This window comes from Periplaneta americana, chromosome 12, assembly GCF_040183065.1.
Source record: "Periplaneta americana isolate PAMFEO1 chromosome 12, P.americana_PAMFEO1_priV1, whole genome shotgun sequence".
In the NCBI taxonomy this organism is placed as follows: domain Eukaryota; kingdom Metazoa; phylum Arthropoda; class Insecta; order Blattodea; family Blattidae; genus Periplaneta; species Periplaneta americana.
Window position 1 is genome coordinate 35,844,087 of NC_091128.1, and position 26,997 is coordinate 35,871,083.

The 26,997-nt window shown below is 36.7% G+C and overlaps 1 protein-coding gene across 9 annotated transcripts in view; it reads left to right on the forward strand.

Moving 5' to 3' along the window:
* Nucleotides 1–26,997, forward strand: part of LOC138710256 (zinc finger protein 391-like) — an 89,239-nt gene that overhangs the window by 28,543 nt on the left and 33,699 nt on the right. For 5 of the 9 annotated variants that reach the window (XM_069840967.1, XM_069840966.1, XM_069840969.1 and 2 more), the window contains one exon: nucleotides 3,214–6,321. The exons of the other annotated variants lie outside the window; for them this stretch is intronic. In XM_069840967.1, coding sequence (XP_069697068.1) covers nucleotides 3,214–3,988 — 775 coding nt within the window. In that variant the 3' untranslated portion in view covers nucleotides 3,989–6,321. Of the gene's footprint in view, nucleotides 1–3,213; nucleotides 6,322–26,997 lie in introns of those variants that run through there. 9 annotated transcript variants of the gene reach the window in all.

Here is a 26,997-nt window from a genome sequence, read left to right on the forward strand (position 1 = left end):
CAATAATTAATTTACAAGAATTAAAACTATAAAATATTAGGGAAAGGAGTTGATTCATACTACCAATTTGTGTATAAGGATTATGCAAATAATATTAGTAAAGACATTGCCATATTCTAATACTTCTGTACATTGAATGGATCGAAATCGCCTACATGTAAGTTAGCATGTTTAATACATCTGGAGACCAGGGACGAAGATATAGAATTTCTAATATAGAAGAGTTTGTAATGTCTCATGCCTTTCATAGGACATAATAATAATAATAATAATAATAATAATAATAATAACAATAATAATAATAGTAGTAGTAGTAGTAGTAGTAGTAGTAGTAGTAGTAGTAGTAGTAGTAGTAGTAGTAGTAGTAGTAGTAGTAGTAGTAATAATAGTAATAATAATAATGATGATGATATTAATTACTTATGGCTTTTAAGGAACTCGGAGATTCATTGCCATCTCACATAAGCCTGCCAACAGTCCCCGTCCTGAGGAAGATTAATCCATAGTGGAAGAATAATGGTATGGCTGATCATTGACACAAATGCGTCGGGTCTGTGTATTTTGACGTCACACTGGGAGCTCAGAGCTGGGAATCAAGCACAACAGTCACTTTAAACTTGATTATAGTGACAGGTGTGTGCTAAGATTGCGCGAATCTTTTTTAATCTATGAGAAAGAAAAAAATCAATAGACTGCCGGGCTGTGTTATATATGGCTGCAACAGCCACTCGAAGAAAACGAAATGAATCAACATAAGATACTACGGATTTCCGAAAAACAAAGATGTAACAGGGTTGTGGATCACTGTTTGTCGAAAGGCAAACAAGTTCAATTTAAAAGACGTTTGTTCCTTCATTACAATTAAACTTCGCAAAAGTAAAGCACTTGTTAAAGTGTTTTCCATGACAGTAGAAAAATTTGAATGCATGCACTTGCAAATGTATTAAATATATAGGAGTTGAGATTATTATTATTATTATTATTATTATTATTATTATTATTATTATTATTATTATTATTATTATTATTATTACGTACTTATGGCTTTTAAGGACCTGGACGTCCATTGCCGCCCTCACATAAGCCCACCATTGGTCCTTATTCTGAGCAAGGTTAATCCAGTCTCTACCATCATATCACACCTCCCTCAAATCCATTTTAATATCTTCCCAACTACGTCTCGGCCTCCCTAAAAGTCTTTTTCTCGCCAGCTTCCCAACTAAAACTCTATATGCATTTCTGGTTTCACCCATACGTGCTACATGCCCTGCTCATCTGGATTTAATGTTCCTAATTATGTCAGGTGAAGAATACAATTCGTGTAGTTCTGTGTTGTGTAACTTCCTCCATTCTCCTGTAACTTCATTCTTCTTAGCCCCAAATATTTTCCTAAGCAACTTATAGTACCAATAATAGTTATAACAGTAATAATCCGCTGCTGTGGAGTAAAGGTTATCATGTCCGAATGTGAAACGAGCAGACCCTGGTTGAAATACATGTTGAGACAAAGGTGTCTGGTTGAGTTTCTTCGAGATTTTCCCTGAACTAATTGAAGGAGAATTTCTGGGTAAATTTCGACATTAGACCCAGACTCATTTCACCATCATTAATTGAAAATGCCACTGTCATCATTCATCATTACCATAGTCCAGGTTAAGTTAACAGTGCAACGAGCTGTATACGTAGAAGAGCATGGCCAATCAGTGACAAAGTCATTCACAGATTAGGAGTGATAAGCACAATATCCCTTAGGCTGCAGTGCAAGCCTAAGACACAAAAATGATACTATCAGTAATAATACACTGAAATTAAACATGTTCAGCATTACAGTTACTTATACAGAAAAACCTACACGACTACAAAATACAAACTTTAAAACTACTTAATACATACATTTACATATACAATAAGCCTACATGTTACAATGTACAGTCCTCTGGGTGGAGGGAACCTAAATAACATGTAGCCATATTACTGCAAGCCACTTTTAGTCCAGTTTTAAATAGAGTGATAGAAGATTAATTAAAACTATAGATTCGAGAAAGTGAGAACATGCTGTCTGTATGGTCATCATTTAATTGTACAAAAATAGAAGTAATGAAACTACTAGAATATCATACTTCAGGTATGTAGCTCGTCAAAAATCCGTAATTCACAGCGTTAAAATCATGGCCATGTGTAAGAACTAAGTATATCTGGTTATTTTAAGTAGACATTCTCAAATGTTTTTCTTTTTCTTCTTTTATAAATTATTCATCAACAACTTGGTTCAACACATGGGATCTCCCATTATGCTCTCTGCCAACATCAAAGTTTCGTGAACACTAAAATCTATGCTCTTTAGGTTCCCTTTTATCTCGTTTCATATTTTATTTCTCACTGTCTCATCAATTCCTTATTTTCCAAAAGGAACCTACAAGAAAAGAATAGTACCGATACTGTACCTTCAGTGGGCTATGCTGGCTTTGTTATAAAATTACGCATGCAACGAAATGATACTAATCAACAAAACTATGTACTTCATTCAACAAAATATACATGAAATATGATGCATTCTTTGTTTCTTTTCTTCTGTTTATGCAGTACTATGCAGAACAATCAGGAGACATATTTTATGCGATTTATTCGCGCTATTATGTTCGTAAATAACACTTTGAAAGCAGACGACAGGGTACGATAGAATAACCAGAAATCCATATTATCTTTATGAATTGAAGTAACCTAATTTGATGTCATAGAAACGTAGAATATTTACCTCAGGTGCTTGAAAAAAACACTAAACTATTGTAACTATAATTGAATAAATGAACATTTATTATTCTCAATAATAGTTTGATGTTTTTTAGTCAAGTTATGAAGTAGTAAACCATGATGAATTGTGTGAATAAATTACTAGCGGGCTGGGAACCACATAACTATGTGCACTTATCAGTCAGTTGTTGCAGTGCTAACTGTGTATATGTCGTTGTTAACTGCACCTCAAGGGAAACTCACTTTAAACTTTCGATATTAAATTGTAAATAATTATACATAGAAATTTATTGTAATTTCAGAAACCGGGCATAAGTATTGAATCTGAATCAGTTGATCTACAGAATTGTGTCAAAATTGTCTGATTCGTAGCTTACTAAGTAAATATTTATTCTGATCGATTTTTTTATATTTTGTAATGCCTTGTCATGGTTATCCCAGAAGATTTTATTCACTTCGCAGCTCCGATGACAGCATGAGTCATCAAGATGTGACGTCCGATAACTCCAGAGTCAAGCTTGACAGACTGTCTGAAAAACGAGCGAAGATTCGCAAGCATTTTCCTCATAAATGTGGAGAATGTGGAAAGGGATTCATCACTCCCAGTAAGTTGAAGAGACACTCGCTCGTACATACCGGAGAGAAGCCTCATATGTGCGAATTATGCATGGGGAGATTCAAAAGTATGGAGCATTTAAAACGGCATTTAATTATCCACAGTGAGGAAAAGGCATATGATTGCAGTGAGTGTGGTAAGCGGTTTACTCGTCTCGATCGCTTGAAAGCACATTCATTGGTGCATACAAGCGAAGAGTCGTACGCTTGTAATAAATGTGGTAAAAGTTTCAATATTAGAGAAGCCCTAAGGCGACACATGTTAATACATGCTGAAGAAAAGCCGCTTATGTGCAGCAAGTGCAGTAGGAGGTTTTGTCATCGCACTGCCCTTTTAAGACATGAATTTAACCATACGGGAGAAAAACCGTATGTGTGTAAGGTATGTGGAGTTGGTTTTGTTAGAGTGGACGGTTTGAAGATACATGCCGCTTCACACAGCGAACAAAAGCCTTATATATGCAAAATATGCTCTAAAGGATTCACGTCTTCCAATGTGTTGAGGAAACATACGCTTATTCATGGTGTAAAGTCTTACAAATGTGCGGAATGCAGTAAAGGGTTTTTCCAGAAAAATAATTTGATCCGTCACTTACAATCTCATAGTGGCCAGAGTCAATAATAATCGAAATGAGTGATTATTAAGTATAATTTTATTTGTTATTTTACAGTTTTGTTTCCTGTTAATAGTATTGTATTATTAGCGTTACTGACTGTACAAGTCTACTGACTCTGGGTTTAATTCATGTCACGTACTTTAAATTTTTTTTTCTTTACAGCTACTCGTGTTTTTGCCGTTTGTTGTGCTCTCTCATTCTATGTGCTCTGTCATCTATGGCCTATCGTTATTGAGAGCGAATAATCAAGGAGTCTTACTTCGTGAATGTTAATTTTCTTAAGAGACAACAGATATTAATTCCTAAGGGGACACTCAACTATATTTTGGAACTTTTTTCCTATTTGACCAATCTTTTTCAAATTTGGAGGAAAAGTTTAATATACACATGGAAAGTAACATGCAAAATCTCAACTCATTAGATCCAATACTTTTCAAAATAAAAAAAAAATATTTCAATTTTTAATCAATCATTAATTTAAATATCACTTTTAATTATCATTTTTTATTTTTTGGCTTTGTGCATTTGACTGTGACTTCTCAATGAATAGGGGAAGAATTCTGCGTATTGATTTAGTTCTGTCACTTAAATTAGTGTAGAAATTTAATTTTACATTTCTGTGACACTTTTTCTGCAATTTTTAAGTTGAGTGTCCCCTTAAACATTTCAATCTATCTTACATTTTAAGAGTGAAAACGTAAATATTAAATTCTTGCCACTAAATATTCCTTAAAATATCATTAAAGTTTGTTTTAATAGCATTAAAAACTATGGAGAAAAGGTTAGTGTATTCATATAGAGTAGATCATGACATCTTAACATAAAGTACGAAGTCGAGTGAAATGTAAAAGCCATCTACCATCGCAGTGCTATGTGCGTATGTCTGAACCTACTAAGTTCTCAGCAGCAAGTCTGACCAGGATTTTTATTCGATGCAGGAAGATAGGGTGAATGGCAGGCAGTGAGCCAACACTGCAATGGACGCCCAACCAGAAGAACGGCAGTGTCGTTAAACTTTTGACTATGAATATGTTCCATGACACGATAATCTTCATGCATGTCCACAATATTTGGTGGGCATGGCACCTCATAGGCACCAAAAAATCAATGGTTCAGACGCTTTAGGAATGGACGTGAAAGCTGCAGGAACGACCTCTGACTGGGACAAGCAGTAGTGCCATCGTGCTCAACACAATTCTACAGCTGGATGTGTTGATCAGAAAAGATTGGGGAATCATGATTGCCGATTTGGCCACAAGTGTGATCATCTGTCACGGGCAAGTGCACTCCATTATTCGGCTCATTTGCGGATAGTAAATCCCATCATTTCTCAGCAGCCAACACAAGACGAAGGGGCCGAGCACCACATTGACATATCTGCAGCAATATCACCTCGAGCGAATGAGTTCTTTTATTCCATTGTGTCCACACCTGTGGAGTAACGGTCAGCGCGTCTGGCCGCGAAACCAGGTGACCCAGGTTCGAATCCCGGTTGGGGCAAATTACCTGGTTGAGGTTTTCCGGGGTTATCCCTCAACCCACTACGAGCAAATGCTGGGTAACTTTCGGTGCTGGACTCCGGACTCATTTCACCGGCATTATCACCTTCATCTCATTCAGACGCTAGATATTGATACAACGCCGTAAAATAACCCAATAAAATAAATAAAAAATTCCATTGTGACTAGCTGTGAATTGTAGCACCACCACTATGAGCCTAAAATATGAGAGCAAAGCGTACATTGTAAATTTCCTTGGTTTCCATCCTAAATGAAGATGGGAAGACAGTCATCTCAACTGGAAATATGCTGTTGACATTCTTTTTTGATATGAGGCCATCACGACAGAATATGCTAAACCTGGATATATTGTGTAACCTGATGGCTATTGCGGCATGTAACACTGAGTTTCATTGGCCAGTGGTGTCATATTACACGGTAATGCAAAAACAGTTATGTTCAGATATTAAATGAAATTGTACCAAAGAGACTATATGTGAAAACCGTTGCTTACGAGAATATACGAGCTGGCGCATGGCATGATCAAGAGTGAGTCTCTGTCATGACAATTTCTGCCGCTAGGTTCGCCTCGCAGTTCTATTAAATGACGAATAGTGCCATTACTAAGCATTGTGTATCGTGAAAATTCTTTGATTAATCTTGCATTACTGATCGAATACGAAGATTATAAATATGCCAAGCAGATTACAATCTTATTTGAGATTTATTGATGACTTGTTGAATATCAGTATGCAGATTTTCAGTGTAATTTAATGGAATTTACAATTTTGTTTCCCGAAAGTCTAGATTTGTTCAATTAAAAATTTGCTTTCAAAGTACATTCTTTATCTGGTTTATTTACATTGGCAAGTTGACTGTTTTCAGTTCCGTGTTTTTCCTTCAGATTTCGTTCCCTCTAATTTGTTTTAACTGCTGAAAGTGAACTACCGGTGTCTTCTACTTTCAGATATTATTATTATTATTATTATTATTATTATTATTATTATTATTATTATTATTATTATTATCATCATCATCATCATCATCATCATCGTCATTAAAATAGTATAGTTCTTAGTTTGTCTTGCCTTAAGACTGTCAGTAGCATTATTCAATAATTTCGAGGAAAAGAGTATGATTAAAAATCATTTGTAATGGCGAAATATTCTATGACAATGGTTAATTATTACTGCTGAATATTGACACATATACGATTTGCATTATTTAGGATACAACATACGCAACAATGCGATTTTAATGTTGCACGTACCGAGTTTAGTGTAATGTACTCCCTCTCATCCTCCAAGCCAAATCAAATATTATTACCACATTACGAGTAATAAATAATAATAATTACCGGTACTACAATGATTCGTTGTGATAAGGTACAACTATCGCCGTATGGTGTACCCAAGATTTTTCTTTGTTTTCATTAAATTTACATATCATGAGTAACGACAGAAAACAACTCAGGGAAACGAGATGCAGACTTTACTAAAAGAAAAACGGCGATCGGGGAGAGCATATGCGCATGTGCCTAAAGGCGGCAAATTTCTAAAAAAAAATCGTCTCTGAGAATCCTGAGATATTTGTTTAAGTTTTAGGAAATCATCAAATGCGGAAACCAATTCTAATCACATATATTACTAACTTCCTAATTTAATTTAATTTAATTCTAACTCCTAATTTAAAAACTATTTACGAACTAAAATATCACATCATTTGCTATTACTATCCACTACAGATTAATCAGCAGACCTGTTAGATATTTATTTCACAACTGCAAGGTGTGCAAGAAAAATTGCACATTTGTACTAATCATGTATTGTGACTGCAGTTTGCATTAATAAAAATCATAACACTTCAACGTCAATATATTTTAAAAAAGGAAAGGGAAAAGTTAGGCCCACTTACAAATGATTAAATTATGAATTGAGGGAAATGGAAAATAATACAGTACCTTAATTCACTGGAACTTAATAATAATAATAGTAATAATAATAATAATAATAATAATAATAATAATAATAATAAATATGTGAAAGAATAGACTACAGTGTTTATAAAAAATGTATTAAGTTACTTTCATTATTTCCGAAAAGGTATGGTGTATGAATTGAACAACAAGAAGGTAGTGCCTTAGTTTATAATATGTAATATCTTTTAATATCAAGAATGACAGCCATTTATTTTAATAAAATTGAGGCGTAGAAATTTTGAAATTACGTCTATTAACCATAAAATATTGTACGAAGCATTTAATAAGCAACGGTGAGTCCTTTAAATGTCCTAAATGTCAATGTCATTTAAGTGTTCTGCTATGAATCTCTAGAATCGAACAGCGCTCCGAGCAGCGAAATTGGCATTACGTGGGAACCACTTCAGACCCATATTTCAAGCACTATGCGCCAGCTTGTATAATCTCGTAAGCAACAGTGAAAACCATTGCCTCCATGTCTAAATCCGTCTCTACCAGGATTGAGCATCCGTCCCACTGATAAATGAGCGTCATTTATCAGAGTTTTTTTGATAGAAAGTGAAGCAATGGAATTCTTGATGGTGGTTCGTTGTGAGGACAGAATTGAGACTCAATAAGACGTATGTGACCTGTGTAACGAAGTACACACAAAAACATAACGCAATCAACAATTTTTGGAACGGAGCTGAAAGTCAAGGGAATACAAAACAGAACTGTGATCCAATGCCAGAGAATATACCATTGATGTGGTCTTATTCATCAAAGAAAATCCCTATAAATCTAAGTTATACATATATGTCGAAAATGGTACAAGCATTTTGGTCAAATTTTCAGTTTTTATTTTTTAGCCTCATATACAGGATATAGTGGGTATAAGTGCCATTATTTTAACTGATGATTATTCATGTCATAAGGAAGACAAAATGACCTTACAGTTTTTTTCCAATTGCAATATTTAACTAATTATTAAAGTTTAAAATATTAGACGTTGCTGGATGAGGAGCAGGGGGTTTAGAAGTACAAAGTACAGCTCAAGCGGGTACAGACATAACAGTACAAAACAGATGCTCTGTTCTAATGTAGGGGTGGACCAGGACAACTGTTGTTTGCATAAAACGAGCAGCAAATGCAAACTTTCAAACTCATTAATAAAACATGATGGTAAATTTCTATTTTATTTAACAATATTGCTTCATTTTTTAATTGTGTGTCTAAAAAAGAAACAATAATGGTTTACTGCACAAAATCACACGAACTTTTTTTCTAATACAAAATTTTAATCTCTCCCACTTCAGTAAAGCAGTTCAGTTTTAAACAAATTTACTGTTGTGTGATTTTCGAAACGGGGTAAGAAACTCCCAGTTTTTAATAATCGTTGAGAAACTGCTACAAAAGTTCGCTGATTAGGTAAACTTCTTTGCGGAAAACGTTGACAATACATCCTTCTTGCCACACTTGAATTAGGACGACTTTTTCCATAAATTAATAACATATGATATTCCTGAACTGTGAATGGTATTGTATGTTGTTTATCGAATACCTGTACTGAACTGCCATCCGCTCAGCAAGAGACATTTGGACAGGGGGCTTGAACTCAGCTGAGCTGTACATTTCTGCAGAATACGTCAGCTGCATGGATCCTACTGAACATGTTGCCATGTCTCTCACCCCAGAATATTAACAAATTTAAGCATGCATTATTATTTAATTCCACGAGAACGTAATAGAACACATTATTTCTTTAAACTAATATTAACTCTTTGCTAGATATACCTACAGATGTAATTGTTTTCGTAATTTTACTAACGATATAAGCAGTATAACGCAAATAAAGTAACGAAAGAAATATTTTTTTCTGCGAAAACTCTTCATTTTAAACTTTGAAAATGTCTCATTTATGTTGTTAGGACATTCGAATCAATGTTTAAAAGACATTTAAAGAGACTGGTGCGCATGGAAATGTGCGTTACTATCTCCACGAGTGCTGTGATTCAGAATCTTTATTTCCGTCAGTTTTGAGACTCGAAATAAGCGGGTTTTATATTGTAGGCCTACAAGATTAGCTTCAGTAGAACATTTCTGTTAAATGGATATAGTTAACCGTTTTATTGTCATAGATGTTGACTTAATGTTGCACATTTAGTTCCCAGTTAGGCACAATTTTTTTAATGTAGTTCTTAAAAAAATGATATTTTTTTTATGTCATGTATGGGGCAGTTTGTGCATAAAAATATGAAACACTAATTAGAACTATCAAATATGAGTTACAGCATACAATTTCTGTTATAAACTGCATTTTACTAATTCAAGCAACTAAAAATCTACTTGAAATATTAGAGCATTTACAATTATGTTGCTCCTTCACTTTACATAGAAGAATTCAGAAAACTTGTATTTGGTACAGTTACGAGACTTTGAAGCCACAGTTAGTGGATCTAATCACGTGCTTAATAGGATATATTATATTACAATCTGGAGAGTTAGGCCACTTACAGTGAAGCATACAGTGGCGTAGCGTCAATGTAAGCTAAAAAGCTTAGCTTCCCCAGTTAATAATAATTTCATAATAAACCTGCAGTTTATGGAGAAAATTATTTATTAATTTTAATAGAATTTATATTTACGCGTTAAATATTGCGATGCGGCAGCTCAGGATGATTTGTGATGCAGCAGTAAACAAGAAGCCTGCACACACCAGCTTCCAAGCAGACCGGTTTCTTTTGTGTAATCACCCCGCAGATTTTCCATCCCTTTCTAACTAAGCTACCCTAGTCGCAAGGCTCGCAAAGAAGCTAGCTTTAACATTTAAAATAAGTAGTTTCCGAGTTATCCCTTTTCGTCAGTTGTTTTCAGTTGAAGTGTTAGTGTGCACTGTGGCTGATATAATAAATAATGAGCGAAATAACAGTTCCTGACACTAATTTACTTGAATTTTTTAGGACAATTGTATTATCAAGAGTGACTTACGAACAAAAGTGTGATTTAAAAAACAAATGACCGACTCCCTTGCTGTCAATGAAGGACACAACCAAAAGACAGACGCATACTTACGTAATGATACTAATACTGTGATTTCTCTAAGTATGACAAGGAGTGAACTAATGTTATACGTATACGTGTCTATTTGTTAAGAGATATGTGTAAACCGTGAAATCATATTTTATTACGTATCATTTGAGGTCATGCCTTATTGGTGTTACTTACGATGTTCCAACCAATCTTCGACTGCTGACTTGAAATTGACTACTACTTATTTTAAGACTGTATTTTTGTAATACGTTTTCTCATATTGCATGAAAGACAATTTGAGTTAGCTTCCCCTGCTCAAAAGTTCATCCTACGCCACTGGAAGCATATACCATAACATTCACCGTAATTCCATCTATTCCACAGATTTCCACATTTCCTGGATAAATCGCTTTGTTGTAACGTACGAAACACCAATCACCTTTACAGAATTTCAGACCTGATGTAACAACAAATTCATCAGCAATCATAATCATGGACGAGACAGCTAACCTGACATTCACATAGATAAGTGAACTATCACCCAACCAGTATGGGGAGAGGGGGGCTGGGTGACGCAGTCGGTGGAGTGCTGATCTTATATGTTCGAGGTTGCGGGTTCGATCCCGGCCCAGGTTGACGGCATTTAAGTGTGCTTAAATGAGACAGACTCATGTTAGTATATTTATTGACAGTAAAAGAACTCCTGCAGGACAAAATTCTGGCGCACCGGCAATGCTGATATGACCTCAGGAGTTGGAAGCGTCGTTAAATAAAACATAATTTACAAAGTACGTGGGGGTATTATGTGGTTAGCACTCTAACCATTATAGCTGATTTTTTGAACTGTACCTGTAGTATATAGCTCCCCAGATTCATCACGATACTGTGTGGGCGTTTTGCCTGAACTCAATGAAGATGGACGATCGTCCAGAGAACTGATGGACTGAAACTTTGTTTTCTGGCAGAACGTCGGGCAAGTCGTTAAGTTAATGTATAGTCCAACCATCGGTTCTGTGCCCCCGTAAGATATGCGAACTGAATCTTAATTCCTTTTCAGCCTCGGCTATTCATTTCTCTCCCTGTATTCCTATTTCTCTCTTTTCTATCCCTCTCTCTTTCTCTCCCCCACTACTAAGCAATTTTGAGCCTTCTTGCGGGACAGTTTATTTGCAGTCTAGTGTTGTCAACTCAACATGAATACTGTAGCACGGAGTGGTGAAAGAAATATTATTACGCAAGTAATAGCATTTTGCATAAGTCAATCAGCGTCATTAGACCTACTTAAATTAAATTATGAATAAGTAATAATTAACCTTACAGTATTATAAGCAATATTCAAGAGACATAACACTGTTTGACGGAAGTTTGGCAACATCCCTATTCGGCAAGGTTCGTGGCCTGCTGTTTGACGGAGTGGGAGAGAAACGGGTGGAATGGGGTGAGTAGAGGCGTTAGCTTTTCCAAGAACGACGACAGCGCTGAAGGGGCATAGATCCGATGATACGACAATAGAAGCACGTCCATCTTAACGGAATATGTTTCCTCAGTCTGCATCATCTCTCAATTAGTGTGGACAGAAAACTACGATATAGCTGACTATTAATTCTCAGGTGGGGAGGGGGACGTAAATTCACATGGAAGAGTTTACCCCTCTTCAGCAACCGTCTTCTACGCCACAGTGCATGATGAACCTGAGACAATGAACGATGCGACGTTAAGAGTAGACTGAGCTACTCGCGGGACCGCTCTGCTGCGAAAGAAAATATAAACAAACATCACTGATCTTCTCTTCTTCAGATAAGCTATGAGTAGTTGAAACTTGCATCCTGTATAGCTTCGTATTTAATATTTTCACACTTTAAAATCGGTGACGCTGGCTATACCTCCTGAACGTCTGTGATTTTACGCCCGCAACTCCAGTAGGACGGATAAAGTAAAGTCGTGTCAGAGGAGACCTTCAACAAACAGAGATAGGTATAAGTACCGGTAAAAAAAAAAAAAAAATAAAATCTTCATTTGAACAGAACGTGATAATCATCTTATGGTAGGTACGGTACCGAATGTACACCGTGGGAAAATTAACTCAAAATTAATAACTGTCCTGGTAATGAATTTTGAAGATGATACATTTTATTTACTTGGCCCCAGAGTCGAAAAAGTAATGTCATTGAACACTGGGAAAAAATTTGTATTTTGGGAATTAAAATAAGGAATGTCACGGCAGCCTTGAGTGTCTACTTATGTTTGCATATGAGCCGTTCAGAGCAAAAGTGGTGTAAGTCAAAATTGGCTAATGAGATTTAAAGTAACAATTCTAAAAAATATAGCGCAAAGTAGCAATTAATATGTCCTTCTTGCTACCCACTGACTACTAATAGTCTAAATAAATTGAATATTAATTGCTACTTTGCGCTGTAATTTAATCCTCATTACCCATTTTTTACTTACACCATTTCTGCTCTGAGTGGTTCACATATATAGGAATCAAGTTCACGAAGATGTTCGAATCGGTCAACTTTCTGTTTGTGGAATATATCGGAGAAAAAATGGGAGAACGAAGGCACAGTACATCAGTTATTCATAGATTCCAAAACGGCATATGACTCGGTTAGGAGAAAAGTTCTGTAGCTATAAGGTCTTGCCACACAGAATGGGGACTACCGCAGCGTCCTGAACTGTTTTACACGTGGAGGGAGTTAAGGCTCCCCCAAACTGACACGATACGAAATGCGTTACGTTTTCGCGATAACGCAATATCGCACTATCGCGAAGAGATCCCCAAACTGGTGCGTCCGCGATGTACGCTATCCTAACGTCCCCACCCAATCACATTGCCATAGTGGGTGACACATCGCGGATTGTTGTTTTCCAACCACAGCCGCAGAGAACAGATATCTTTAGCAGGCGTACTGTACATCACTTGCACTTACAGCTTGATTTCGTTTTTGCTTGAAATCTGTGCCTTTGTGATTATCGGAACACATCGTACAAAGACAGCAGGGAAAAGAGAATAAATGGAAGGAGATAGCTATAAGGTTCGTTCCAACAACAGTCAGGAACCGTCCGTAACCATCGTGAGCATGCGCAGTACAAAAAAAGCGTTCCAACACAATCCGAACCAGTCCTGAACCGGAAACATGTACTGCAGTCGGGCGTTCCAACAAGCTTTTGACACGGGTTCGGAACGGTCAAAAATAGTCCGCGGATTGAGGCATGTACGGAAGAGTACGCAAGACGCGCATGCGCATAAGCTCACCAACGTCTCCTGGATACTGAAGAAAGACATGATCGACTGTTCACATCAATGAGGTTAAAGATGAAAAGTGACAGCACAGACGAATAATAAAACTAGAGATTTAATTTAAATTTTCGCCAAAAAGAAAGGCAATGGGAATTATTTGGTTATTGAAACAGTTAATTACAATTTCAACGTGCAGCTTTGATTAAAAATATAATAAATAACGTACATACATTAATAATTAAAAAAAGAACTATTGAAGTCAATTATCGAAATTCTTGCCTTCCATATTTTTTGTCATCTTTTTATAGAAAATGATCGAAATTCTATTTTCTGCAATTAGAATTAACTGCAAAACGATAATAATAAGCATCCCGTTCTTAGCAAAGATGATCACAGTTAGAGCATCTCTGGATTTAGTACATAACGATCCGCGAAAGCGTTCCAACAGCGTCCAGTCCAGTTTCAATCCCATAGCAGATGCTCAACTAGCGCATGCGCATAAGATGGTACAGGAACCGTACATGAACTGATCCATGAACCGCTTGTTGGAACGAACCTATAAAGTTAGACGTAAACAGTAAGTACAATTATATATATATATATATATATATATATATATATATATATATATATATATATATATATATATATTTATAATTTGATGTCATACAGGCTTGTAGATTTACGCCTATATCAACTTACGACTACCGTCGTTTAAATGTTGCAACTATCCCTGATAAGTATCCAATTCCTCATATACATGACGTAACTCAGCGGCTAAACAGTTGTACCATTTTCAGTACTCTTGACCTTACCAAAGCCTATCACCAAGTACCTATAGCTCCAGACGATCGCGCCAAGTCAGCAGTAATAATGCCCTCCGGCCTTTTCGAATTCAACGTCATGACCTTTGGATTACGTAATGCTGCGCAGACTATGCAACGTCTAATGGATAGCGTACTTCGTGGACTTGACTTCTGCACGTGTTACATCGACGACTTATTGATAGCATCGAAAGACGAGGGACAACATGAACATCTTCGTCTTGTTTTCGAGAGGTTGCGTGAATATGGACTTTTTATTAACTTATCCAAGTGTACTTTCGGCGTCGGTTAAGTTAACTACTTAGGCTACACAATCAATAAACGTGGTGTTAGGGCGCTTGAAGATCGTATTAAGGCAATTGCAGACTACCCCAAGCCTAAGACCATTGCCGACTTGCGCAAGTTTCTGGGTATTATTAATTTTTATAGGCGTTTCCTCCGCAATGCGGCGCAGATACAAGCCCCGCTACACATTCATCTTCACGGTGCAAAAAAGAATGACAAGTGTCTTATTACGTGTGATAGAGAGGCTGAAGAAGCATTTGAACTATGCAAACAACAATTAGCAAAAGCAACTCTCTTAGTTCACCCATGGGACAATGCTACTCTAGCTCTTCGCACAGATGCTTCTGATATTTCTTCTGGTGGCGTGCTCGAGCAGTACAATTTCGGTTGTTCGGAACCTTTGGGTTTTTTCTCTAAGAAGCATACCAATGCGGAAATTAAATACAGGACATATGATCGTGAACTGTTAGCAATTTGCAAAAGCTTTAAGTATTTTCTTTGTATGGTTGAAGGACGAAGACTGATTATTGTAAATGATCACAACCATTGATTCACGCTTTTAATCAAAGTGCAGACGAAGCTTCGCCTAGGCAGCTTCGTCACTTGGATTTTATTAGTCAATTTACGACGCAAATCATCCACGTTAAGGGTGCAGACAACATTGTAGCAGACTGTCACGTATAGGTGCCATAGACATGCCGACGCTAATATCCGCAGATGAACTCATGGCTGCACAGACTGCTGATGAAGAACTTCAACTGTCGCAACGAGCCTTCGCTGAAAAACACAGACAGTTAATGCGCACTGTCAGATCGATTCCCGCTGCTCACCACTGTAACAGGAGAGCTTTTCACAAGACACTATGTACGTGTACTCATGTCTTCGTTCGTGTGGCAACTAAAGGATCCCTTGTACCACCGCTTGAAGGACCTTATAGAATTCTTCGTAGGATATCTGACTAGGGGGAAGTCTTGCAGCGCCGGTCGGCATACAGTACCGGTCAGTGTGTGTTTTTAAATACCGACAACAATTAGCAGGACGTGCAACGTAGAGTACGTTACTTCTAACGGTCAATAATCACTGGTATATAATTCAAACTTAAATCTACATCCATTCGTTAACAAAGTCGATTGAAAGAATTTCTTTTTGCTGTGGCGCGAATCGACTAAATGTAAATTGACTGACACCAAGGCAATTCGGTAAGTATCGTTATAAATCTTCTTTCATTCGGTTCAGTCATGATTTATGAATTACTTTTGTGCATGATCCACGTTACATAAACATAATGATGCTATAGAAAAAAATATTATATGTTTCGCTGTGTGTCAGCCAGTACTGGTCACCTCTTGATCTTGCAGTACCGGTCATATTCTTTCATGTAAATTATGTTCGTTTAATATTTTTATGGGACGTTCATGATGCCTCCAGTGATAAGTAGACCTTCCAAAGGAAAATGGCATCCAGGTTCTATGAAACAGGCTGTAGAGAAAGTGTTAACAGGCCAACTTTCTATCTGCAAAGCTGCTGAAATGTACAATATCCCCAAAAGAACGTTGATTGATCGTGATTCTGCCGTAAAAAGAGGTAAGGAAATTACATTCACTCCTGCACTTGGCCGTTTTAAACCCACGTTCAGTGCCGAGTTCGAATGTGTTCTATTGGATCATGTGAAAGATCTATATGATAGATTATTACCACTCACAAGGAAAGAGTTTTTGAATCTAGCTTTTCAACTTGCTGAGGCCTTAAAAATTCCTTATCCATTCAACCGTGACAAAAAGACTGCTGGCAAGAAATTTTAATATGATTTCATGCATTTGTCTCTCCGAACTCCTGAATCGACAAGCCTTAATAGATCAATTGGGTTTAACAAGCCACAAGTCAATCGATTCTTTGAGAGTCTTACAAATCTAATGGAAAAATATGAATTCACACCCTATAAAATGTATAACTGTGACGAAACTAGTGTCACTAATGTACAAAAACATCCCAAAGTTATTTCGCTGAAACAGAACTGTCAAGTGGGTAAACTGACTGCGGCTGAAAGGGGAAGAAGTGTTACTATACTATTCTGGATGAATGCTGGAGGTCAGTACATTCCACACTTCTTCATGTTTCCTCGACAACGATGAATGAAAGACTCCTCATTGGTGCGCCCAAAGAGAGCACAGGTGAAGCTCAATCAAATGGATGGATGACATCCCAATTATTCTTAAAATGGATGCAGCATTTTGCTCACTATGCCAATCCTTCTGTTCAAAACCCCCTTTTGTTAATTTCAGATGGCCTTGTTAGCCATAAGGACTTGGAGGTGATAACCTATGCTCAAAACCAGAATATTCATATGTTAAGCACTCCACCACATGCGACCCACAAGCTTCAGCCTCTTGATCCTGTTTTCATGAAGCCATTTAAAGGTGCATATTATGAAGTTTGTGGGCTCTGGATGAGTTAGAATCCCTCTGCAAGGATAAGAGAGTATGAAATAGCAAGTCTTGTAGGTGACGCTGTTGTAAGAGTTTCATGGACTGCAATTGCAACAAAAGGATTTCAGTGTACAGGAATTCATCCCCTGAATCCCAATGTATTCACAGAGCTCGAGTACCTACCATCAATGATGACAAACATAGCAATGGAAATGTTATGTTTTATTTAACGACGCTCGCAACTGCAGAGGTTATATCAGCGTCGCCGGATGTGCCGGAATTTTGTCCCGCAGGAGTTCTTTTACATGCCAGTAAATCTACTGACATGAGCCTGTCGCATTTAAGCACACTTAAATGCCATCGACCTGGCCCGGGATCGAACCCGCAACCTTGGGCATAGAAGGCCAGCGCTATACCAACTCGCCAACCAGGTCGACCATAGCAATGGATTCGAACGTGGATCAAACTGAGGGCCCAACAGTTAGGTCTATGATTCCATTCCCTGATCACCTAAGACAAGTTCACATCATGGGACTAGTCCTAATAGGCCTACTCCTATATTAATGCAGTGGTCTGCAATTTCAATAATCGTGCTTTCACATTCAACATGGTAACTTAACCTTGTACCTCTAGTTGCTTAGGAGTTGCCTTATTGCAGTACAGCTGTCATTTAGTCATGGGTCCGAAGGCCAATAAGGTATCACTCACAAAGCAACTAAGCCAAGAGATAATGGGGTAGGGTGGCCGGTTTCCTTCTCCCTTCCAATGCATACATCGCTGACTACAACGAAACCTAGCGCTGAGGTAATTCGATATTTTCTGAAGTGAAAACCGTTGAATTTATTTTTGTGGAGATGTATTTGATACTATACGCAAAGCATAATAAAAGCCTAAGCTAATCAAACTGATTCGTATATGCAAGGTGTATGAGTACGAAGGGAACTACCTCAGCGCTAGTTTGGCCTAGTAACATATTGAACTAATCAGACTTCAGATTGGAGTACCGTATGAAATGAATAAATGAAATTTAAGTATAGACAAATTGTATTTACAAGTTTTACGCAGCATTATGCTTAATTATAATGCCTTATTACGAATATAGAAATAAAGGAAGTACCGATAGAGTAAACTAACCTATAATTTCAACACATAAAAAAATGCGTGCGATCCAACTGAAAATTATTGAAACGTGCAATAAATGAATGTGCAAGAATACCGTAATGAAGCGTGCGTGCTTGATTTGAATTAATTATAACGCACTGCGCATGCTCAGTTTTCCAAGTTCGAGTCATAACGCACTGCCCATGCTCTGTATTCCAAGTTCAAGTTATAACGCACTGCGCATGCTCAGTATTATAAGTTCGACTTATAACGCACTGCGCTTGCTCAGTATTCAAAGTTCGAGTTATGACGCACTGCGCATGCTCAGTATTCCAAGTTCACGTTATAACGCACTGCGCATGCTCAGTATTATAAGTTCGACTTATAACGCACTGCGCATGCTCAGTATTCCAAGTTCGACTTATAACGCACTGCGCATGCTCAGTATTCCAAGTTCGAGTTATGACGCACTGCGCATGCTCAGTATTCCAAGTTCGAGTTATAATGCACTGCGCATGCTTAGTATTCCAAGTTCGAGTCATAACGCACTGCGCATGCTCATTCCAAGTTCGAGTTACAACGCACTCCGCATGCTCACTATTTCAAGTTCGAGTCATAACTCACTGCGCATGCTCAGCATTCCAAGTTTGAGTATTAACGCACTGCGCATGCACAGTATTCCAAGTTCGAGTCATAACGCAATGCGCATGCAGAGTATTCCAAGTTTGAGTTATAACGTACTGCGCATGCTCATTATTCCAAGTTCGAGTCATAACGCACTGCGCATGCACAGTATTCCAAGTTCGAGTTATAACGTACTGCGCATGCTCATTATTCCAAGTTCGAGTCATAACGCACTGGGCATGCTCAGTATTTCAAGTTCGAATTATAACGCACAGCGCATGCACATTATTCCAAGTTCGAGTTATAACGCACTGCGCATGCTCAGTATTCCAAGTTCGAGTTATAACGCACTGCGCATGCTCAGTATTCCAAGTTCGAGTTGTAACGCACTAAGCATGCACAGTATTCCAAGTTCGAGTTATAACGTACTGCGCATGCACAGTATTCCAAGTTCGAGTTATAACGTACTGCGCATGCTAATTATTCCAAGTTCGAGTTACAACGCACTGCGCATGCTCAGTATTTTAAGTTAGAGTTATAACGCACTGCGCATTCTCAGTATTTCAAGTTTCAGTTTTGCATAATGACCATGCTCAGTATTCTAAGTTCGAGTCATTACTCACTGCGCATGGTCGGTATTCCAAGTTCGAGATATAACGCACTGCGCATGCTCAGTATTCCAAGTTTAAGTTGGCATAATGCCCATGCTCAGTATTCCGGAGTTTCTGTTATGACACACTGCGCATGCTCAGTGTTCCCAGTACGAGTCTCTCTCTCTATCTCTATCTCTATCTCTATCTCTGCACATGCTCAGTATTCTATCAAGGAGTTATATCGCACTGCGTAAGCTCAGTCAATGTCTTCTCGATCTAGACCAAGGTTGTGTGACGTCACTCGAAGATTCGGTCTTTATATTTGAGTATACGGAGCTCAGTGAAATATATTACTAAATTGTGTGTCGGTGCTCAATTTAATTCAGTGTAATGTGTGCATAATATGCGCTCACTTCCTATTCCATAATATGTTGCAGAAATATTTACAAACTGTATTATTTTAATGTGAATGGAATTTTACATGTTAACTTAACCTGTTTTCGGGGGAGGACGCAAGGTGGGGGGGGGATTAAGGGGATATATCCCCTCCCGAAATTAAAAAAAAAATACGAAACAAGAAACAGAAATAATATTGATTTTAATTCGTAAATGTACATAGGAATTAGAGGGTTTTCCACGTAAATTCTCTTTGCTAAAATGTTAAATAAATCTATCTCTGCATTGAAAGAAATCCCTATATCTGGGATTTTTCTTGCCTCTGCTTCGCAACTGTGTTCCGCTGCCCACTGGAGAGTAGCACTGTTCTCTGACACTTACTACAAGAGATCCAATGCGAGAGGACTAATATTATAACTCGTTATGAGTGACTAAGTGGTCAGGATCCGACGGAATAAGCACCATCTTAAATCACAAAGTGATTATTTTTCGCATATCATGATATGCATGTATGGACATTGTGCCATTGTCATACATATCTAGGACGCAGTGCATGAGGGTAGGCCACTAGAGGTAACCCAAGAGTTGGAACTTAAACTGAGAAGATTCGATCAGACATCGGGATGGGAATCCGGTGTGGCTTAGTGTCAGCACGTAGAGCTGAAAGCCCGGGTTCAAATCCCGGTGCCGGAGACAATTTTTCTCTGTTCCACTCTTCCATCATCATATGATGACGCAGAATTTCTGCACTGAAATATTATCATATGTACTTCGGTACATCGTAATATAAGCCATACAGAAACCAACATTTTTGGTATCTATGAATGTAGCTAGCCATGTTTTTAGCCTGTCACATGGCTTAGCCAGTCTATTACAGTTAGAACAGATGGACCTTAAGACATGCATTGACCTATGTAAGAATCTGAAAAGATAACTGGAAGATTTTCGTTTAAATTTTCAGCCAGTGAACCTAGAGCCAAAAAGTATTGCTGAACTTACTGGAATTACTCTGGAAATTCCAAGAACTGCAGGGAGACAAACACAGCATTCTAACTTCAAGACAAAGAGTCCTGAAGAGTATTTTAGGCTTTCAATTCTCCTTCCCTTCTTAGACTATATCATTAGTCAGCTCAAGGACAGGTTTTTAAATCATAAGGGAATCCTGAAGTCCATACAAACTTTGCTGCCTAAAAGCATAGTGCGAGCATCAGATGAAGATTTAGAAACTACTGTTCAGGCTGTAGTAAATCAGTGGCCCAATGATGTTGATACATCACCAGAGTCCTTCTTCAATTAATTGAAGGTATGGAAAAGAAATTTCCTTGATCAGAAAAATCTTCACCTAATGCCTACTGATTTTATATCATCTTTGAACAGGTGCAATGAAATTATTTTTCCCTGCACTCACAAGGCGCTAAAACTTTTCTGCACGTTGCCTGTAACTACAACAACATCAGAACGGTCGTTCTCAACATTGCGGTATTTGAAGACTTACTTGAGGAGCAGACAGATTAAATGGACTGGTCTTGATGTTGATACATAAAAATGTAGAAATAAAAGCTTGTGAAGTACTGGATGAAATGTCTAAGAAGTCTTGTCACCTTCTTCTGTAAATATCACTCCGTCATTGTTTTTGTATTCAGTCATTGTAAATATTAAAATTTAAAAATTGTGGTTTATTTAACAATGCTCGCAATTGTCGAGGTTATATCAGTGTCCCGCAATACTTCTTTTACATGCTAATAAATTTACCGATATGAGGCCTGTCACATTTAAGCACACTTAAATGCCATCGAACTGTGCTGGGATAGAACCCGCAACTTCGAGCACAGAAGGCTATACCGACTACGCTACTCAGGCCAACTTGTAAATGTTTGTGACTCGGAAACAAATTGTGAGTATATAAACTTATTTCTCATTATTCCATTTTTACTATCTCCTCAAAACCCTCCCCGAAAAAAAAATCCTGCGTCCGCCCCTGCCTGTTTTCATCAACATTTTAAGATTGGAATGGAAGCTATTTTGAGTTTTAATGAAGGAGAATTATTTATTTTGTAATTTTAATTAATACATCTATTTTCCTTACTTATAGGTAAAAAATTTACCTCATTCCCCCCTATGAAATTAGTGTACTACGGTTGTGTGTTACTTCCTCTGGTTGGTTAGATAAATACAATTCAGTACAACCAAATACTCTCTAACAATAATACTGGAAAGCTTCCTTGTTTAGCATTGCAAGCGGCGGCGAAAAGTGACTGTGCTGCTATCTAGCGGCTGGGATTGTTGATACACTCCTTGCGGCGTGCTGGGTTACATGAGGAAAAGTGGAGAGGTGTGGTGTGCATTTGATGTCAATAAGAAATTGTAAAGCAATAGTATTATTTAGAGTCACAATGTTCACAACATTTTTAATTAATAAGAAGTTACAAAGTATTGGAATAGAAATGAAATGACACAATTCTAGAATTTTCAAATGTAAATTATGATTTAGTTGTGCATATCTTTAGAAGCTTTCATACTTCGCCTATTTCGTTTCTTAGCCAATGGTTAACCATTTTATTTTTTATGTAACAATTTATTAGTCCACTGAAATATTTGTCAGTGAAGATACTGGCACAGTTGCTGCTTTAGGGATAAAGCATGTATCTTGTATGTTATTTATTACATCAAGCAGATGTGATTTTAAACTCTTTGCAGGCATTGTACCTTTCGATAGAAAAGAACCTATGGTTTGCTTTAAATATTTGCACATTCCTCGAATAATGAAAACCATTGCAAGTGGTACTTCTAAAATTTTTACGTTGGTTGAAGTTTGTTGATTAGGTCTATTTATACCTAATTCAATGAATCCTTCGAAGCATTTGCTTTAGCTTTATAAGTTATATTTTCCTTCAAAGGCATTTCATCTACAACAATAATAGTTAGAACCTTTCATTCAATGATAGAATATCCGATTTTATTTTTAATAATGAATTGTAAAATGGTGGGATTCATACCGGGGCCTATACCAAATTCATGAAGTCAATTTTGGAGAGCTCTGTTGATAAACATAATTTTCTTCTTGAAATCTTTAGCCTTGAGGTGAGCAATAATGGAATGTTGCGGCAAACTTTTTGTCGTAACTGGAATGCCGCCTCCACATTTCCTTCTTTTCAAGCGCACTTGGGGCTAATGAATTCACCATCTTAAACAATTTTAATTAAATCGGCGTTTGAATTTGCTGTGTTCGGAGCTGTCATTTATACTTGAGAAATTTTTCATCTTTTAGGAATTCTTGCATCGCAAAAAATGAACTTTATTTAATGAAATATTAATGGCTAGGCAAATTATTTTGTCCGAATAATTATCTGAATCACTTATTATGAAAAAAAACATGAGTCCACTTTCTTCACAAAATCAACAATTCACAATTTTACGTTACGCATCCTAACGCACACTGTTTAAAAAAAAAATGTCAAGAATTTCATTTTTTGATTACGGAGAAACTATAAAGAAATTGTACTTTGTATGAAGAAAGTAAAGTAGATTTATGCAGTTTGATAACAGATTCAGTTAGCATAGAGAACATTATGTAATTGCTAATGTATTATCTAATTACATGGTAGAGAAGTATTGTCCGTCGTTTTTGTCTGATATCAGAGAACTCACAGTCTCCTCCATGCAAAATCTAATACGTTTCTCTGGGACCTTCGCGGGTTTTTCATTGTGTTTTGATTTTGACCCATATTTTCGGGAAAATGAGTGTTAAATTTAGTGAAGGAATAATTGTTACCTTCTGTCTGTTATTAAAAACAAAATATTAAAAATTAACAGTCCTACGACTGATTTGAAACTTCAGTATAATTTTCCAATTTATTACACTTTATTTTTACTTACCCCTGATGTTCCAAAGTATTAGTTATTGAAGTCCCACAATCTAAAGTGGTCTGAATGTATTCTGTGATTTTTTGCACAAATATTCTGTCGATCTAATCTAAACGTTTCGTTTAGAACAGTTGACAATGTTTTTAATTAGTGTTAGCATTTTGCTTATGATGTTGCTTGTGTTTTGTTTTTTAAAGAATTTTAGATAAGGCCGCAAATAGCGATAGTAGCTGACGCGCCCTATTAAACCTCACTAACTAACATATAGGACTTCAGGCCGTATCCTTTGCGTTTATTTATCTATATGGGCATGGCATACCTAAAGGACAAAAGCAAATACCGGTAACTGTAGTAGTAGAAGCAGTAATAATAATAATAATAATAATAATAATAATAATAATAATAATAATAATAATAATAATAATAATAATAATAACAATAATAATAATAATGATCTTGCAATAGAAAAGTAACAATCTGCTGGTATTTACATGACTACTCCCTATCTCTATCTTTTGGAAATCTGATGAAAGATCTAGCAGCTTTTGCTGAGCGTAGTTTCTAAAAGAAACAATTCCACATTTAACTGACTTTGTGTGCGCCTATAATGAGAATACTCCTTACGACATCACATGTTTGTTGAGGAAGAAATTAACTGATATAGTTCATCGCGATAATCGTCACGTCATCTTCGCTGTCTACAATCCCTGCCGCTAGATGGCACTGGTCAGTCATTCGCCACTTTTACCGTGAACTTTCCAGTATTATCATTGGAGAGTATTTGGTACAAACCAGTATAGTAAGGAACAAATAAATAATACAATTAAATTCTTAGTCAATGAAATGTATGCATCAGTTCCATTCATTTGTTGCATAATATATTGCAGGAATAATGATAAAGCTGTGTTACTTTTATGTGATGAGAATTTACCATGTTAACATAACCCATTTGCGTCAAAATTTTAAGTTGAGAACGAAAGCTATTTTGAGATTTAATAAAGAAGAATATATTAAGATAAACTTCAGAACACGATTACCTTCCTTACTTGTAGGTAGAAAATTCATCACCGTCCCCCCTATGAAGTGTGTATACGGTTATATTACTTCTCGTAGATACTCGATAAATACAATTCAGTACAACCCAGAATCGTAATAAATAAATAAATAAATAAATAAAAAATGAAAATATAAATGGAACGTGCGGGGATATAATATTTGACGTTATGTTTAATTATAATTTATGTATTACTGTGAATATAGGAATATAAGGTAAATACAGTAAACATAACCTATAATTTCTATATGGCATTATATCGTAACTATGGAATGGCAGGGCATTGGAGAAAATCAAATTTAGACAGAAAGAGTTATTTTATATATAACTACTTCTTAATTGAAACTAAATATATTTAGGATTCATGATCTTTTTTTGGGAAATGTTTTGTCTGTCTATAACTAGTTTATGTGAGATTTCTTAACGGAAATGCTTGCTATCATTCTCTTCAACAATATATTTATACATATATTAATGCAGTGGTCTGCAATTTAAATAATTGTGCTTTCACATTCGAAATGGTAACATAACTTTGTACATCTAGTTGTTTAGAAGTTGCCTTTTTGCAGTACAGCTGTTGTTTAGTTAAGTGTCCGAAGACCTATATGGTATCACTCATAAAGCAACTAAGCCAAGATATAATGTGGTAGGGTAACCAGTTTTCCTTCTCCCTTCCATTGCATACATCGCTGACTATAACGGAAACCAGCGCTGACGTATAGTTTCGGTATTTTCTGAAGTGAAAAGCGTTGCATTTATTTTTTGTGGAGATATATTTGATGCTATACGCAATGCATAATAAAATCCTAAAATAATCAAAGTAATTCGTATATGTAAGGTGTATGATTTCGAAGGGAACTACCACAGCGCTAGTATAGCCCTACTAGCATATTGAACTAATCAGCCTCCAGATTGGGGCTCTGTATGAAACGAATAAATATAATTTAAGTGTAGACAAATTATATTTACATGTTATATTTAACATAATGCTTAATTATAATGCGTAATTGCGAATATAGAAATAAAGTACTGATAGAGTAAACATAATCTATAATTTCAACGCATCAAAATATGCGTGCGATCCAACTGAAAATTATTGAAATGTGCATAAATGAATGAGCAAGAATTTCGTAATGAAGCGTGCGTTTTTTATTTCAATTAATTATATTGCACTGCACATGCTCAGTATTCAAAGTTCGAGTAATAACGCACTGTGCATGCTCAGTATTCCAAGTTCGAGTAATAACGCACTGCGCATGCTCAGTATTACAAGTTCGAGTAATAATGCACAGCGCCTGCTCAGTATTCCAAGTTCGAGTAATAATGCACAGCACATGCTCAGTATTCCACGTGCGAGTAATGACGCACTGCGCATCCTCAGTATTCTGATAGGCCTAGTGATACCACTTTTGATTAAGGAAGCAATTGAGGAGCTCAGCCCAATTCCGGATGCCAGTAAGAAGCGAGAATTTAGTCGACTCCGAAAATCTGAAAAAAAAATATATATATATTGAGATTTTGACATCCAGTCCTTACAAGACATATCTAGAAGGAAAAAATAATGAAAAGTTGAGGAGAGGAGTCAAGAGCCTGGAGCGTGGGAAACGCCCCCTATCAGGATAATTCTTCCCAAAAAACTCAAGAAAGACAACTAAGAAAAGTGACGAAAAGGAGTAAACTACATGCAGTTTTGCGGGGAATGTCATGACGAAGATTGGATCAAAGTTCTTCATGTCAAATGTGGGCTCCCGAAGCCTGTGCCAGCATTCCTGAAACATCTGACACGTATGAATGTGATTATTTGTCAAAAGTAATATGTGACCGGTACTGCATGCCAATTTTCTGATTGTATCGATTTTATGGATATTTAATTTGTTTATGTTTTGTATTAATATTAATTTCTGAATTTTTTTGTAATTATAAATGAGCTCAATAATATAATGTATTTACATTATATCAAAAGAGTGTGTCAAAGAGTTAACTTCTTTTATTTATAACCCAAAAACCTTCAGCGGTCGGTACTGCAAGACTTCCCCCTATGTGTTCGAGGTCGATATTCACGGGAGGCCTAAAACCATTTCCACAGAAAGACTTAAGCCATCTTTCTATTAGGTTTTCTC